The sequence below is a fragment of the Leptonotus elevatus genome, chromosome 2 (genome assembly GCF_054856555.1).
Source record: "Leptonotus elevatus isolate MCC_2025b chromosome 2, RoL_Lele_1.0, whole genome shotgun sequence".
NCBI classification, from domain to species: Eukaryota; Metazoa; Chordata; class Actinopteri; order Syngnathiformes; family Syngnathidae; genus Leptonotus; species Leptonotus elevatus.
This window is the reverse complement of record NC_141240.1, coordinates 6569615-6584266: the sequence shown is the minus strand read 5'-3', so window position 1 is coordinate 6584266 and position 14652 is coordinate 6569615. Positions and strand designations below refer to the sequence as shown.

At 39.4% G+C, this 14652-nt stretch overlaps 1 protein-coding gene across 3 annotated transcripts in view; it reads left to right on the top strand.

Annotated features, from left to right (window-relative positions):
- Positions 1 to 14652, top strand: part of LOC147178288 (FERM and PDZ domain-containing protein 4-like) — a 59550-nt gene that overhangs the window by 36706 nt on the left and 8192 nt on the right. For all 3 annotated transcript variants that reach the window (XM_086069523.1, XM_086069520.1, XM_086069521.1), the window contains exons 2-10: positions 1277 to 1393; positions 5100 to 5251; positions 6525 to 6627; positions 6869 to 6914; positions 7118 to 7222; positions 7361 to 7468; positions 10309 to 10440; positions 11784 to 11903; positions 12619 to 12755. In XM_086069523.1, the coding sequence (XP_085925649.1) occupies positions 1277 to 1393; positions 5100 to 5251; positions 6525 to 6627; positions 6869 to 6914; positions 7118 to 7222; positions 7361 to 7468; positions 10309 to 10440; positions 11784 to 11903; positions 12619 to 12755 (1020 nt within the window). The remainder of the gene's footprint in view (positions 1 to 1276; positions 1394 to 5099; positions 5252 to 6524; positions 6628 to 6868; positions 6915 to 7117; positions 7223 to 7360; positions 7469 to 10308; positions 10441 to 11783; positions 11904 to 12618; positions 12756 to 14652) is intronic.

The window sequence follows — 14652 nt, the reverse complement described above, 5'->3', positions numbered from 1 at the left end:
ACCCGATAACACAGTAGCCTCCGTTTGTTCTGAGCTTCCAACTCTGGGGGTTTGATCTGTTTTGGATGACGCAAACCATGGATGCAAAGTCAACACAGTTGCTGCAACTTAAGAATGAACAGCGTTCTGCCTTTTTTAGTTGTTTACAGAGATGACTGACACTTGAAAGACTTTTTCCACACTTTCATCCTCTGGACAAGTGTATTTTTAACCTCCAGCAGGTGGTCACATTACTAACAGATGCATCCATCCCATCGACGACGCAATGTGGGAATTAGCCGCCTGGATTCGTATGGCGACGACATACTTATCTAGTATGTCTTGAAATGTGTGTGTTTTAGTAGCTTGAACTGTGGAACACAATAGTGATGTACTGTATGTTCACTGTCTTATTTGAAGTCATGCTCGTATGTGGCTGTCGCGGGTAATTGTGTTTCTCTTCCTGAGTTTACCCCGGGTGATTGCTGCTGAGATTACTCAAGAACACCTTCCCTTGTGCCCCCTCCTGTCATTCGCCCACCCTGCTCTCATACACTCCGAAAATGACATTAGCTAAATTGCTCAAACCTTCTTTAACTAGGATTTTCCTTGGAAACATTGACCAAGCAGCTAGCACAGCAGTGTTAATTAAACCATTAAAAACGACATGCTTAGGAACTTTTTCAAACCCTAAAACGTATGAATGCGGTTTTTCCAATAATATTTTGTCCTTCACTCCTAAAAATGTATTTATGTATTTTTTTTTATTGTGTGTGTGTGTGTGTGTGTGGGGGGGGGGGGGGTATGCTAGAGAATACAGAATGCTTTGATACAGCTTCTGACATCAAGAGGTCGCTTAAAGCAATGGTTGTTATCACAAAAAACGGCCAGCAAGTGGCAGCAGAGTATAAGCGATCAACCAGGGCCATGTTGCAACAAGCTCTTTTCCCCAGTGTTTTTAATAGGTTTGTGAATAATGATGAAACTTAGCTATATTCTAATGCTAATTGCTGGGAAACGGAAACAGATACAAATATACTTTTTTCCTGATGAAAGAAGAGACTCTAATCTTTCTTTTGGTAGGTTCCATGTTTTTATAGCAATAGAACACCATATTCTGTGGACTTTGCAAAATCTGTCAAAATCCAGTACAACTGCAGGGAGCAAAGGGGGTTGCTTTAGTGAAAATGGCTGCGAGGGAATGAGTTAATTAGCTTAAGAATACAGTTCTTCATTTAGAAGCAAAAGTCTGTGATGTGTTTGAAATGTTCCTGATCTCCGTGACTTTGTATTGCAGTCACAAAAACAAGACATCAGGCTGGCCGCCCCCCGGATCCTGGGGGGGACTGCAAGGGCCTCCATACAGCTGGGACAGCATGAACTGCAACAGGGAGAGCCAGAACTGCCTCACCAAGTATGTCGAACCAGAATATCCACATATTATCTGCAGTGTGTAAGCTATTAAGGGACTTTTATCGCCTCTACCATAAGCAGAATCAAGTAGGTCTACAATGTTTGTGCTAGTTTCAACAGCCAGGAGTCTGGAAAAGCGTTAATAGTGGATTTTGTGCAAAAATGAGCAAAGATACTCATGTGTTGCTGACCGTTGCTGCAGGGAAAATAAGTTGAATTTCTTATGCTCATATTTGGCTGGAAATATCGCGGAATTTCATTACTCTGATACCATGACAACCAAAATGAGACTAGACGTTGACTGATTCCATCCATCCATGCATTTTCAGTACAGCTTGTCCTCATTAGAGTGGCGAGTGCACTGGAGCCTATCCCAGTTGGTATTGGGCAAGGTGGGTCTGAGCTGAGATTCAAACTCCGAACTTTTCAATATAGGTAGACATGCTCACCAGTCACCACTGTACCACGCATGGTGTGAGACTTGCTCTCCACTTCTGCTTCTCCAACATGGCAGTGTTCATTTTGTCTGTTGTGGTATAAAAATGCCATATGGTGTCAAGTATTGCCATCATTTAGATGGCAATCCTAACCATCTCAGGTTTCAGAAGACATTAGGGGAAAAAAATGACAGTTATTGTGAAGTGCCTGGTGAACACAGCCAACTTATGCACTGTACAGCAGTTTGGATGTCCATTATGGCGACATATATACGAAGTGGAAGAGTTCAAGTATCTTGTGGACTTGTTCACGAGTGAGGGTGGGATGGAACGGAAGATCGACAGGCAGATCGGTGTAGCGTCTGCTGTGTTGCAGACTGTATCGGTCCGTTGTGGTGAAGAGGGAGCTGAGCCGAAAGGCAAAGCTCTTAGTTTACCGGTCGATCTATGTTCCTACTCTCACCTGGTGATGAGATGTGGGCCGTGACTGAAAGAACAAGATCCCGGACACAAGCGGCTGAAATGAGTTGCCTCCGCAGGGTGTCCAGGCTCAGTCATTTGGGAGGGACTAAGAGTCGAGCCGCTGCTCCTGTTCGTTGAGAGGAACCAGTGAGGCGGCTCGGGCATCTGGTTCAGATGCCTCCTGTACGCCTCCATGGCGAGGTGTTCCGTTCCGGGCATGTCCTACCGGCAGGAGGCCCCGAGTATGGCTCAGGACACGCTGGAGAGATTATGTCTCTTAGTTGGCCTGGGAATGTCTTGTGATCCTGCCAGTAGAGCTGGACAAAGTGGCTGGGGAGAGGGTATTCTGGGCTTCCTGCTAGGATTGCTGCACCACAACCCGACTTTGGATAAGCGGTGGATAATGGATGGATATACGAAAACCGTTATGGATTCTCATCAAATTTATCATAGTCTGAAAATATTAGTACGAAACTCGTAATATTTTGGATTAAATCAATGTCAGAAGCTTTAATATGCATTTTGCTGGTGTCGGGCCAAAATCTCATAAGTCACCATTTGAAAAATTTCGAGAAAGTCCTCCAATAAATAGGTCCACATAGGTCGTTCTTAAAAAAGTGCCAAATTACAACCAAGTGTTACGTATTTTAGTTTAGCGACCTCTATCGGTCAGACAAATACAAAAGTGAGACATGAACTCGGTCCGTCTGGTCAGAAGACAAGTGTTTATCTGATTGAGCTATTTGGCTACATGTTTTCTTAGTGTTGACTACATGTTTTCTAACAGTCTACAACCTCACTGTGTCTTTTCCTAATCTCAACCATTATTGTCCCATGTAAAGACGTAACGTGTACTGTACAACCTCACTGAAAGCTTAATGCTAACTAGTGTTGCTCCGATACCGTTTTTTGGCCCCCGATATCGATTCCATTACCCAGTTTTGCAATATCGGCCGATGCTGATACTGTACCGATACCTAGGTTGTTTTTTTTGTCAACATGAAAAAGCTGCCCTGCCATTGGTTCAGAGCATTCAAGGGCCAATAGGATATCTTGGCTCGGCATGCAGTGAACACGTCACACATCAGTGAATGTCGTGCACAAGCAAGACACAAGATGCTGCATCCAAAGTCCTATATTAGCGTCAGAAATAATGGTATCAGCATGTTACTTGTTAGTATTTGCCAATGCCGATACGACTGTTAATGCCGTATCGGGGCCTTTCCCGATACCGGTATCGGAACAATAAAGCCCAACCATTAGTCCGTGACGGCGAATTGACATACTTGTCAACGGTAAAAAATAACACTAAGACGATTACCGGCCTGTTAGCTCAGTTTGTCTTCCGACCTGATGACCCGGGTTAAATTCCTATTTTTTCACTATTTAACATGGTTGATAGAATATGGCCGATAGAGGTCGCTAAAGTATAATAGGTAACACTTGGCCGTAATTTGGTGCATGGTAAAACGACCAAAACAAAACAAAATTTGTACTTTTGATCAGTCCACGGTATGGGTGTCATTTTTTATTTATTTTTTTACAAATTGTTGACCAATCAAAAGTGTTGAAAATAGCTGTCTCTCTTTGATGATGCAATGTTAATGAACAAACATCCCGTTTTTGGGGTCTCCTGAAAAGTGACAGTTTTGGATGTACAAGGTTTTGGGCCGATGCCAGTGATATGCATAAGAACGAGGCAAGGCTTCCGATATTATTTTATTTTCTGTCTTGAAGGAAGAACATGAAACTCGAAGAATGAATATGAAACCTGACTTTGTTAGGAGTGCCATCTAAATTGTGGCAATACTTGACGACGCCATACACAATAGACCAGGAAAGAAGTCCAAAATGAACAGTGCTGAGTTAAGGCATGTAACACATCACAGTGATGACGTGGACTGGAGGAAAATGTCCAATATAGCATCGTATAGGGTATTTCATGATTTTGGTATTTAATCTCAAACTTTTTTTTCAGGGAATCATTGATATTTGCACTTTTCATTTTCATGCACATGGCCTAATATACAATGACGGAAAATGAATTTGAGTCGCGTGTCGCCTTAAAGTTTGAAATTGTTCATAGTTGCAAACGTGATTTTGCATGCGGGTTGTTTGTTTAAACGTGCCCTGCAATTGACTGGCAACCACTCCAGGATGTATACTGATTCTTGCCCAAAGTCACCAGGATGGGCTCCAGCTCAACCCTAATAAGGTCAAGCGGTTTAGAAAATAGATAAGGTATAGATGAGAATTTTGTAGTCAAATATTAATTGAATGACCAACACCATACTGTTTAAACTGAAAGCGCTACAGGATCTAATTTTAGCAACATCGACGCGAAAGGTATCACCACGAAAGTTTGCTTAAAGGAGATGGCAAGATATTACTAACAAAATATGTGGTATGGTGCATCACTTAACTCTTAATTCTGCTTTTCTTCAAATGTCGTGGCTATGGCAGACTGTGACATGTAAATAAATGTCATTAACTATTCGACCTTTGGAATTCAGCCTTCCTTTAACCGAGTGACCTGTTCTGCCCTCTGGTTGGATTAAACCCTCTCAGACCCTGATGAGAATGGGAAGATCCCAGATTGGAACATGCATCATTACAGGCAGATTTAGTTTACGATTTCACCGTTGTACACACAATGCAGATATACGTGATAATGAAATAAGGTTGGTGGGGGTGGTGAGAAAGGAGAAAAAAAGTGAAAGCAATCAAGGTGGCAAATGAGGCAGATTGAAGCTGCCACATCCAGTAGAACTTTGTTCGTGCTGTTTATCATTTCCGTCATCTTCCAAGCCAAGTGTCCCAGAGCAGCTCCCTGGAGGAGGTTCATCTGGATGCACTCCCACCTGTGCCCCGCTTGGTGGAGATGACGCGTGACCCCGTCCTGGGTTTTGGCTTTGTGGCAGGCAGTGAGAAGCCGGTGGTGGTTCGCTCAGTCACGCCAGGTTTGTAAGATCCATCACCTCAAATGTCAACCACTGCAGTGGCAAAAATACATTTCTACTTCTTTTCTTCCTACTCACATTACAGGAAGTGTTCATTGATATTTTTGTTGGTTGCTTAAATGTCAAATTACTGCCAAATGTCATAAACAAGCACACAAAAGCAGTGATTAACCTTTCAAATCACCACTACATTCTAAAACTGAACTCATGAATGGTCGACTTAGTACGACGGCATATTAGGGCTATGTATAAATATATATATTTTTTAAAGGGTAGGGGCCCAAATCTCAAATTTGCAAGAAAAAAAACATTGTACATTTTTGAGTTTGTAAATTGGCAGATTTGCGAGAGAAAAATAAATACACGTAGTGCAACTATAGTCTAATCATGTGATGATTCTTTAGTGGTTAATGGGACGCTGTTTATAAAATGAAAAGGTAGGATGGAGACAGATTCATTCTTAAATTTAAACTTTACTCATCATACACGGCAGCCAGAGCGACAACACTTCCTGATCCCCTATCAGCTGACTAACACTAACCAATCAAAAGCTAGCATACTTTAGGTAAATGCAAGTGAATGACGGAGAGCAGCAGATTCGACACATCTAACCCTAACCCTTGTACAAAAAAATACCAAAATGTATGAATGTTTAAGTAATAATTCTGGAAACATAAATGTTCAAGTAAATATGCCTTTTAACAAATTAATTTAAATGCTTGACTGTCAGGGTGTGGACCTTTGCAAAGTGAGGCGTCTTTGTTGCTGGCCGTACCCAACATTTCAAAGATCAAATGCTTAACATTATATGGTTAATCTCTGCTAAAGCAATTACTATCTCCTTATTTGAAGACCTGACCAAAAAGTATTGTCACAAACATCTTGGTAGTACGCTACGTGTATTTCTCGTAAGTTTCCAACCTTTTTTTTCTCGCAAATCTGCAACTTTATAAAGTGGCAAATTTGACACTATATAAAGTGGCAAATTTACTTGTTTTTTTTCTTGCAAATTTGGCACTTTATAAAGTGGCAAATTTGTGAGTTTTTTTTTTCTCGGCATATTGCCCCTGTCTAAAAAATATATATTTATACGTAACCCTAATACGCCGTCGTAATTTAGAGCTGCTGGCCCAGTCCCAGGTCAAATATACAATGCACCGTATTTTCGCACCTGGAAAGGACCTCATTTATTTATGCACAGGACATTATTTTGTACGCAAAACTCAACCTGACTCAATGTTGCATGTGTATGTGTGTGTGCCGTGTGTTGTAGGTGGCCCATCAGAGGGAAAGCTCTTGCCAGGTGATGAGATCATCATGATCAATGACGAAGCTGTCAGTTCGGCTCCAAGAGAACGAGTCATCGATCTTGTCAGGTGGCTGCAGGAACATTGGATGCATTCTAAGAATTAACAGTAGTTCAGATTGACAGGCGGTGCATTTGCCAAAGAAACATATATCAAATATACAGTACAGTATTCACAATTTTTTTTTAATATTCTGTTTGGTTTTATGCATGCATGATGTCAGCCCATTCCCAGCTTAAATTTCAACATTCCCTTTTTTATCCTTTTCTTTGCTGTTCATGCTGGGATTTTCTTTTTTTTCCTACTTCAGGAGCTGCAAAGAATCCATCCTATTGACTGTTGTCCAACCATATCCCGTAAGTGCATCAGCTCCTTTTTATTAAGACTGCAACATTTCTGGAATGCATTCATTTTCATCAATCATCAACTGCGCACCATAAACTGTTTATATTTTTATTTGTACTTAGCCTTATGTTTTCTGTACCACCCCTTCCCTCCCTCTGTCTGCACTTCATCTCCACTTTTTCCACTCACTCTTTTCTTGGACGGTTGCCCCTAGTCCCCTAAATCGGCATTCATCAGTGCAGCTAAAAAAGCCATGCTCAAGTCCAATCCGGTCAAAGTGCGCTTTGCCGAGGAGGTCATCATTAACGGCCAGGTTCCAGTGAGTCATGACACACACACACACACACAAACTTATTGTATGATCTATATAGCAAATGCCAGATTTAATTGAATAACTAACTTCATGCATCTGCAAAGGAATGCAAGAATGACATGTCATCAAATTGTCACTCTGCAGAACCCAGTGAAGGACAACTCTCTTTTGTTCATGCCAAATGTCCTGAAGGTCTACCTGGAGAATGGGCAGACAAAGTCTTTCCGCTTTGACAGCAGTACCTCCATCAAGGTGTGTTTAGTCATATGTTCATGAAATATGATGTTTCTAGAGTGTAATTTCTCTCAACTGCAAAAAAAGAAAAGGAAAAAAAATGACATGCATTTTAATTGTAACATACTGCAACTGACTCACTATGGTTACTCCTGACAGTCCCGTCATACTCAATTCATAAAGTGAATGGACTGTTACCCCAGATTACATTTTTTGTTTTGTTTTTACATTTATACCAATGTCATATAATGCCAGGCATAAATAAATGTTCTTCAATTGGATGGCAAAGGTACAGTGTGTCCACCCGTTTCCATTCATACAACAGAATTTGGTGCTCATTTTAAGATCGGAGCGATACACATAGATGAACCAATCAGAGGACAGAAAAATGCCGACTTGACTGAATTTGTCAAGGCCCAGAGTGGTGACTACATATGTGTGAAAAAAAGAACATTTCAATGGAGTGCGTGTGTGGTCAAGAGAGATCCGGGCGTTGACGTCACGTGTCCAAAATGGCTGTTAGTGCAACCATTTTGGCAGCATAGAAAACGCCTCTGCCACTTTGAGTAAACGGCAAACGCCACACTTTAACAATGATTGACAGCTGTTGTGGACCAGCTGCCACAACAAGAAGAGGCAAAAAAAGGATCCAGCATGCTTCAGGCTCCCAAAAGAGGAACCAATGCGTAGCCAATGTTGCACTTTGTACATGGTGGCTAAATCAGCAGATTCTAACTGATACCACATGCAAAATGTGGGGGAAATAATTGGTTTCGTTCATTTGTGCTGCTACGGTTTAATAGATATTGCATAGTTGAATTTAATAACTGACCAACACCATAAAGAAAACTTTCTACGACATAAATAACGGCGGCCGCGGCCGAATTAGCGGCTAAGTTGCTAACGTACATAAATAACACTGCAACACTTGCGTGAAACTGCTAACTTCGATGGCATTTTGGGCACACATAAACGGGTAATAAATCCGTATTGTACAAACTTGTAAAGCCTTTGTATGATCAGATTTGAAAGAAATCACCCGTAATAGAGGAGGTAATTCCACATAGCAGCGTCGCCGAGGTGAAAAAAGCACTCCTGACACTTCATCGGCAATCTAAACATGTCGACCTTGCGCATGTATATCAGGTCCTTTTCATCAAAGTGACTGTCAATGCTCTTGGGCGGAAAATTGACGGATAAATGCTAGTTTTCAAATATCTTTACCAGCTAAAAATGCACGAAGTGCCTCTCGCTGTTCAACATTCAACAAGGAAACCGTGAGTAATTCTGCAAGAACAGTATTCATTGCAGGATCCATTCGTCCATGTTAGGTTTGTTTGTTTGCCCTGGAATCGGCGCTGGCTTCCTGGTTTCGTTACAGCTGCAAATCATAACAATAAAACAACAATGTCGCTCTGTGATTGGTCCAAAACACTTCAGTGGAAATCAACAGGTTCGGTACTCTTTGAAGTTTGTGAACAAATATTCTGAATGTCATACTTAATTTATTAAATGCTTTACTTTAAAGCATGTAGTTATGTTTATTGCTCATACATAACCTGTGCTACCTTCAACGTAACCATCCGCTGTCAAGCTAAAGGATCATCTGCCGTCAAAATTAATAGTGCGATAAATCTGCGTTAATACATGATTAATTCGAAAACAATTTGTGATTAATCAATGAGTTAACGCTTTACCCTTTGACAGCACTACAACATATACAAACAAAACAAAACCCACACATGAATGGAAGCTCCATATAAGACGCACATTATGAAATGAAGACAACAGACTGCTGAAAATAAATTAGTGCTCTTAAATGTTGAGTTGAAGATGTACGTTCGTGATTCTGATTCAAATTTAGAACATCTCTCCAGAAACCCAAATATTTGTATACGAGCAATTAAAAAGTCAATTACCCATGATATGTCCCCTTTTACTTTCATTACATTCTGTTTTTCCTTGCCATCATCATCATGAGGGACAAAGCAACTGCATAGCAACTACAAATATCATCACAAGGGACGACATAGCAACTGACAATATCAACATCATAACAACACAATGACCCAAACCAATACAGTCGTAACATGTACGATGATTATCCACCACTTAATTATTGGGCTGATAAAGGAATTATGAATCAATAAATTGATAAATCATATAACATTTTTAAAAAACAAATTTTTGGTTGTTTTTTTTAAATCCAAGAACCCAATAAAGCTGTACTTTGCTGTTGGTGCTCTACTTTCTATTGAATACGGGCTGACGTGCACATGCATTGAGCTCACGTTCAGCAAACATGGCATCGATCGTATGGGATTTCTTCATTGTTTAACAGGATGACATTTCATGTGCTATTTGCACCTCATTTGTATGCACATGCCATTTGACATTCATTTACATTTTTTTATTATACGCTCAACTAAAGGCTAAAAATTAAAAGCCATTAAAAACAAAGTATTTAAAAAACTATTTACATGCGTTTATATAAATATATATATATTATTTATAGTATTTAAGAAAACAACATCAGCAGTCCTAGTTCATGAGGGAGTTTGCAGTTTTCAAACTGCTATCAAGATTTAAATGTAGCCTCACTTCACTTCTCCCTCCCCTCCTCATCTCTGACCAAATTCTCTACTTAAGTGAGCGTGCACTGTACCAACATGCATGGTAAACAAGCCGATCTTAGCCAGAAAATATCCATCTAAATATGTCTTTATGAGAAAGCGGTCCATGGCCAAGAAAAATGTTGGAGACTGCTGCTGTAAGTCATTAATTGACTTGATGTATGCTAGCATGCTTGTTGCACCATCACAAACAAAAATACATATCTGTATGTGTGTTTACTCTAGGATGTGATTCTGACCCTGCAAGAGAAACTATCCATCAAATGCATCGAACATTTTTCCCTCATGTTGGAGGAGAGGACAGAAGGATGTGGAAACAGACTGCTTTTGCTGCATGAACAAGAGATGCTGGCTCAGGTCAAATATCTTGCTTGACTCGCCAAGTGTTTGCCCCTAATCTCTCTCTCAGCCTCTCTTGCACTAAGGATGATGTTGCTTAGTATTCGAAGCAGCATTTCAACTAAAGTGCCATTTATCAGCAGCGGAGGCAACAGCTCACATTGCACCGTCCTGCCCGAGAATTCCGCTTTTATGTGGGCTTGCAACCAGCAGTGGCTGGGTATTGGCTAATGGCTAGGAATCAAACCCACACTATCTACATGAATATCAAGATACGCACTTCGACAATGTCTATGTTTCCAAATTTATGGAATCAGTTTCATGAAATACCTTTTTTGGTCAAGCATGACTGTGCCAAAGTGTAGCAAAAAGTTCATAAAAACGTGGTTGGATTGCTTGTTGTGGAAGAGCATTTTCACTTCAAGTAGCTTCAGTGACCACATTTGATAACATTTGAGAAATTCTTGAAAATTGCCTTCATGGAAAACTTATTTCATCACCTATTCCCACACTGTAAAAAAATAAAATTAAATTTAAAAAAATTGTTTAAAAAAAGGTGATTTTCCGGAAGCTGGGGCGCCAGAAAAATACTGTAAAATAACAGAAAATTACTTTCTTGTAAAAACACTTCTCCCTCCTCCACCGCAGCTGAATCCAATCATCAGCTCATCAGCAAGCTTTGTAGAAGCCTAGTAATGATCCTGATCATGAATCAGGTGTGTTGGTGGAGAGAAACATGGAAAACAGGCAACAATAACAGTAGTTATTTTCACTTTAAAAAAGTGTCAATTCACAAAGAAATTATGATAAAATTACAAATTTTTACTGTTAATTTCTCAGTAAATATGAATGTTTTTTTTCTTCATTTTTTTTAGCGTTTTAAAGTTGAAATGGTTTGGTTAGTTTACTGAACATATAAACATAGAAAAACTTAAAACACATTACAAGTTTAAAATATAAGTTGAAGTAAAAAATAAAATAACAAGAATAGGAAGGAAGAAAATAATTTACATGTTCAAAAGGGAGTAGGAAGAAGTTAAAAACGTATCTAGTCCTATCCCTGTTGTTTTGACGTATTTCAATAGATACAATAATAGGTTAATATATTTCAATGAAAGAAAATGTATAAACCTCTTTGTGTATACAATACCATTAAATAACAGACAAATATTTGTGTAATTAGTATACATTTGTGAACGTATTTTAACAATCAATATATGTATTTGTAATGGATTTTTTTTGTAAAATAACAGAAATATTGTGTGTTTTTGCAGTTACAGTGATTTATTTTTGTAAATTAAATGATATTTTTTAAATAAAAAAAGAAACTGTAAAATTCTGTTTTCTCATTCACTCTTTAGGTGACTCGCAAACCCGGTTGTGATAAGATGAAGTGTTTCTTTCGAATCAGCTTCATGCCCCGCGACCCAGTGGACCTGCTGCGGAGAGATGCTGTGGCATTTGAATACCTCTATGTGCAGGTGAGAGATTACGCCAACATTCTTCTTCATTCATCTTTACAGGAACCCAGGTGTGGCCGATAATGCAACTCGGGTAAAATTAGTTGGGCAATGGCTTTTAGTGAATAAGACGTTGACTAGAATGGAGTGACGGTCGTATACTGCTTCCCCACGAAATTGCTGCCATTAACTCATTCACTGCCATTGACGATTATAAATGTCAAAAAATCATTTGAACTATTTCTATTAGTTTAACATTTTTTTTCTACTTTTGTTAACATGAGTATGAAAACCTAGAATTTTTTTTATTGTACATTTACAACAGATATAAAATTTGTGATTAATTGTGAGTTAACTATTAAAATCATGCGATTAATTACGATTACAATTTTAAATCACCTGATGCCTCATTTGTAATAATCATCTCGTCAGGCGATTAAATTAAAATTTTAATTGTAATTAATCGCATGACTTCACTAGTTAACTCACAATTAATCCCACATTTTATATCTATTCTAAATGTATAATAAAAATGTTTTCTAGGTTTTCATACAAAAGTGGAAGAAAATGTTAAACTAATAGAAATAGTTCAAATGAATTTTTGATGTTTATAGCCGTCAATGGCAGTGATTGAGTTAATTAATACATTTCTTCCCCGTGGAGTACAGCTGGCAATTGCTTGAGTGGACCTTTCCTTGTAAGAGTGAATACACTCTGTTTCCTGCTCCTCTTGCAGAGTTGCAATGATGTGGTGCTGGAGCGGTTTGGCTCAGAACTGAAGTATGACGCGGCGCTGAGACTGGCAGCACTGCAAATGTACATCCTCACCTTGACAACCAAGCAAAGCCAGAAGGTCTCACTAAAATACATCCAGTAAGTGTGCGTGATTGTGTGCTGTGCTTGCTAACATCTTTATTTAAAAAATAAACCTTTTTTTGGGTGCAAGTGTTGAATTATGTATTCATACTAGCAGCATTCGTTCTAGTGTAAATTCGGTCAACTAGAGCATGTCATTTCCTCAGAAATGGTGTGTACGTTCACAATTTTAAAGCAATAGTTGAATGCAAGTTGTTTTTTTAGAGAGAGAACTCAAGTTAACGTTCATAATTAAATATGCAATGCATGATATAAATAATAACACATTTTCCCTATGGAGAAGAGGCTCTTTATAGTGAGAGACAAAGGATATAATTAATAGAGGACTATAACGCTGGGTAATGCACCACAGTAAATCATAGCAATCAAAACAAAACAAAATTGTGGGTTTTGGGACCCTATGAAAAAAGTACCGGTACTAGAAAAATCCCAGCAGGTCAAAGCTCAAATAGGTAGCACACACCAAAGAGAACAGATAATTCACATCAGGAAACAAGATGTGAACAAAAGCTAGAGTTTTGACAAGAGCCTACACATGGCCTATTGACATGAGGAGACCACTGGGAAAGACACCAGGAAAAACAAAAGAAAGAAGTGTTTTGGTTAGTTTTGTTGTTTTGTCATGATCTGTGTTTTATTGGTTTTGGTTAGGTCTTAGTTGTCATGTCTCCCTGTTGTCATTGTTCTTGTCATCCCTGTCCCTTGTGTCTTCCTACCAACGCTCTCTCTCATGTCCAGGGTGCTTATTGTCTCCTTAGTTTGCTCCTATTTACTTCCCTCCTTCCCTGCAGTCAGATCATTCGTTTGCATTTCTGAGTCTCTGTCATTCGTCCTGTCCATGCCTTGTATAGCCTAGTGCAGGAATGGGCAAACTGGGTCCGTTTTGGATGTTTCCCTGCTCCAAAGCAGCTGATTCCAATCAACAGGATCGTTATCAGGCTTATGCAGAGCTTGCTGATGAGCTCATCATATATCAGCTGTGTTGGAGAAGGGAAACATCCAAAACTTGCAGGACTCCGGCCCTTGAGGACAGAGTATGCCCACCCCTGTTCTAAACTGATTTGATTATTTTCCCATTCTGACAAACATGGACGATGCAGACTGTGCAAGAATGGCTACACACAAATGCAGTACTTTTGTGCTTTGTGCGGGGGTAGAGCAAAAGAAAAAATTTGCACCAGGGCCTCTCAGCATGATGTTACGCCACTGTATCACGGTCCACCGTGTTGATAGCAGCTGTTATTCACTCCTTCATTTTTCAACAACATGGAGCACCACCCCATTGACATCTCAGGGTTCAGAGCTTATCTGAATAAATATGTAAAATAGGAGAGGTACTACAGAGTAGACCTCACTCTCTGTGCTTGGCCTGCCAGAACCCGGATTTCACTGTGTGTGACTTTTTCTTGTGGGGCTATGTTAAAGAAAATTTTATGTTGCATCACTTCCAGCAAATATCGATGACATGGAAGATCAAATAAAAGTTGTAATCGACACAATGGACGGCGACTTCCTGAGGTCTGGGAGGAATTCTCATATCGGCTTGCTGTTGTTTGTGCTGCCGATGGTAGCCACATTGAGTAGTTGCAAAACATGAAATAAAAACTTGAAGGTACAAACTCAATTCCAATGAAGTTAGGACATTGTGTTAAACAACAGTGCACTTGTTTGCCTCCTTTATAATTACAAAATAAATATTTTGGCATTAAATAACATGAGTTTAAAAAAAATGCAAATTTGAGTAATTTTGACTCTATTTAGAGTAAATTTTACTCTATTTAGAGTGGGACCAAATAGACTCAATTTTAGAGGAGGCTAAGATTTACACTTGGAAGAGAGTAAAATAAAGAATAAATTAAAAAAAAAAAGTCACTTAAGGGTTGAGGAACAATCT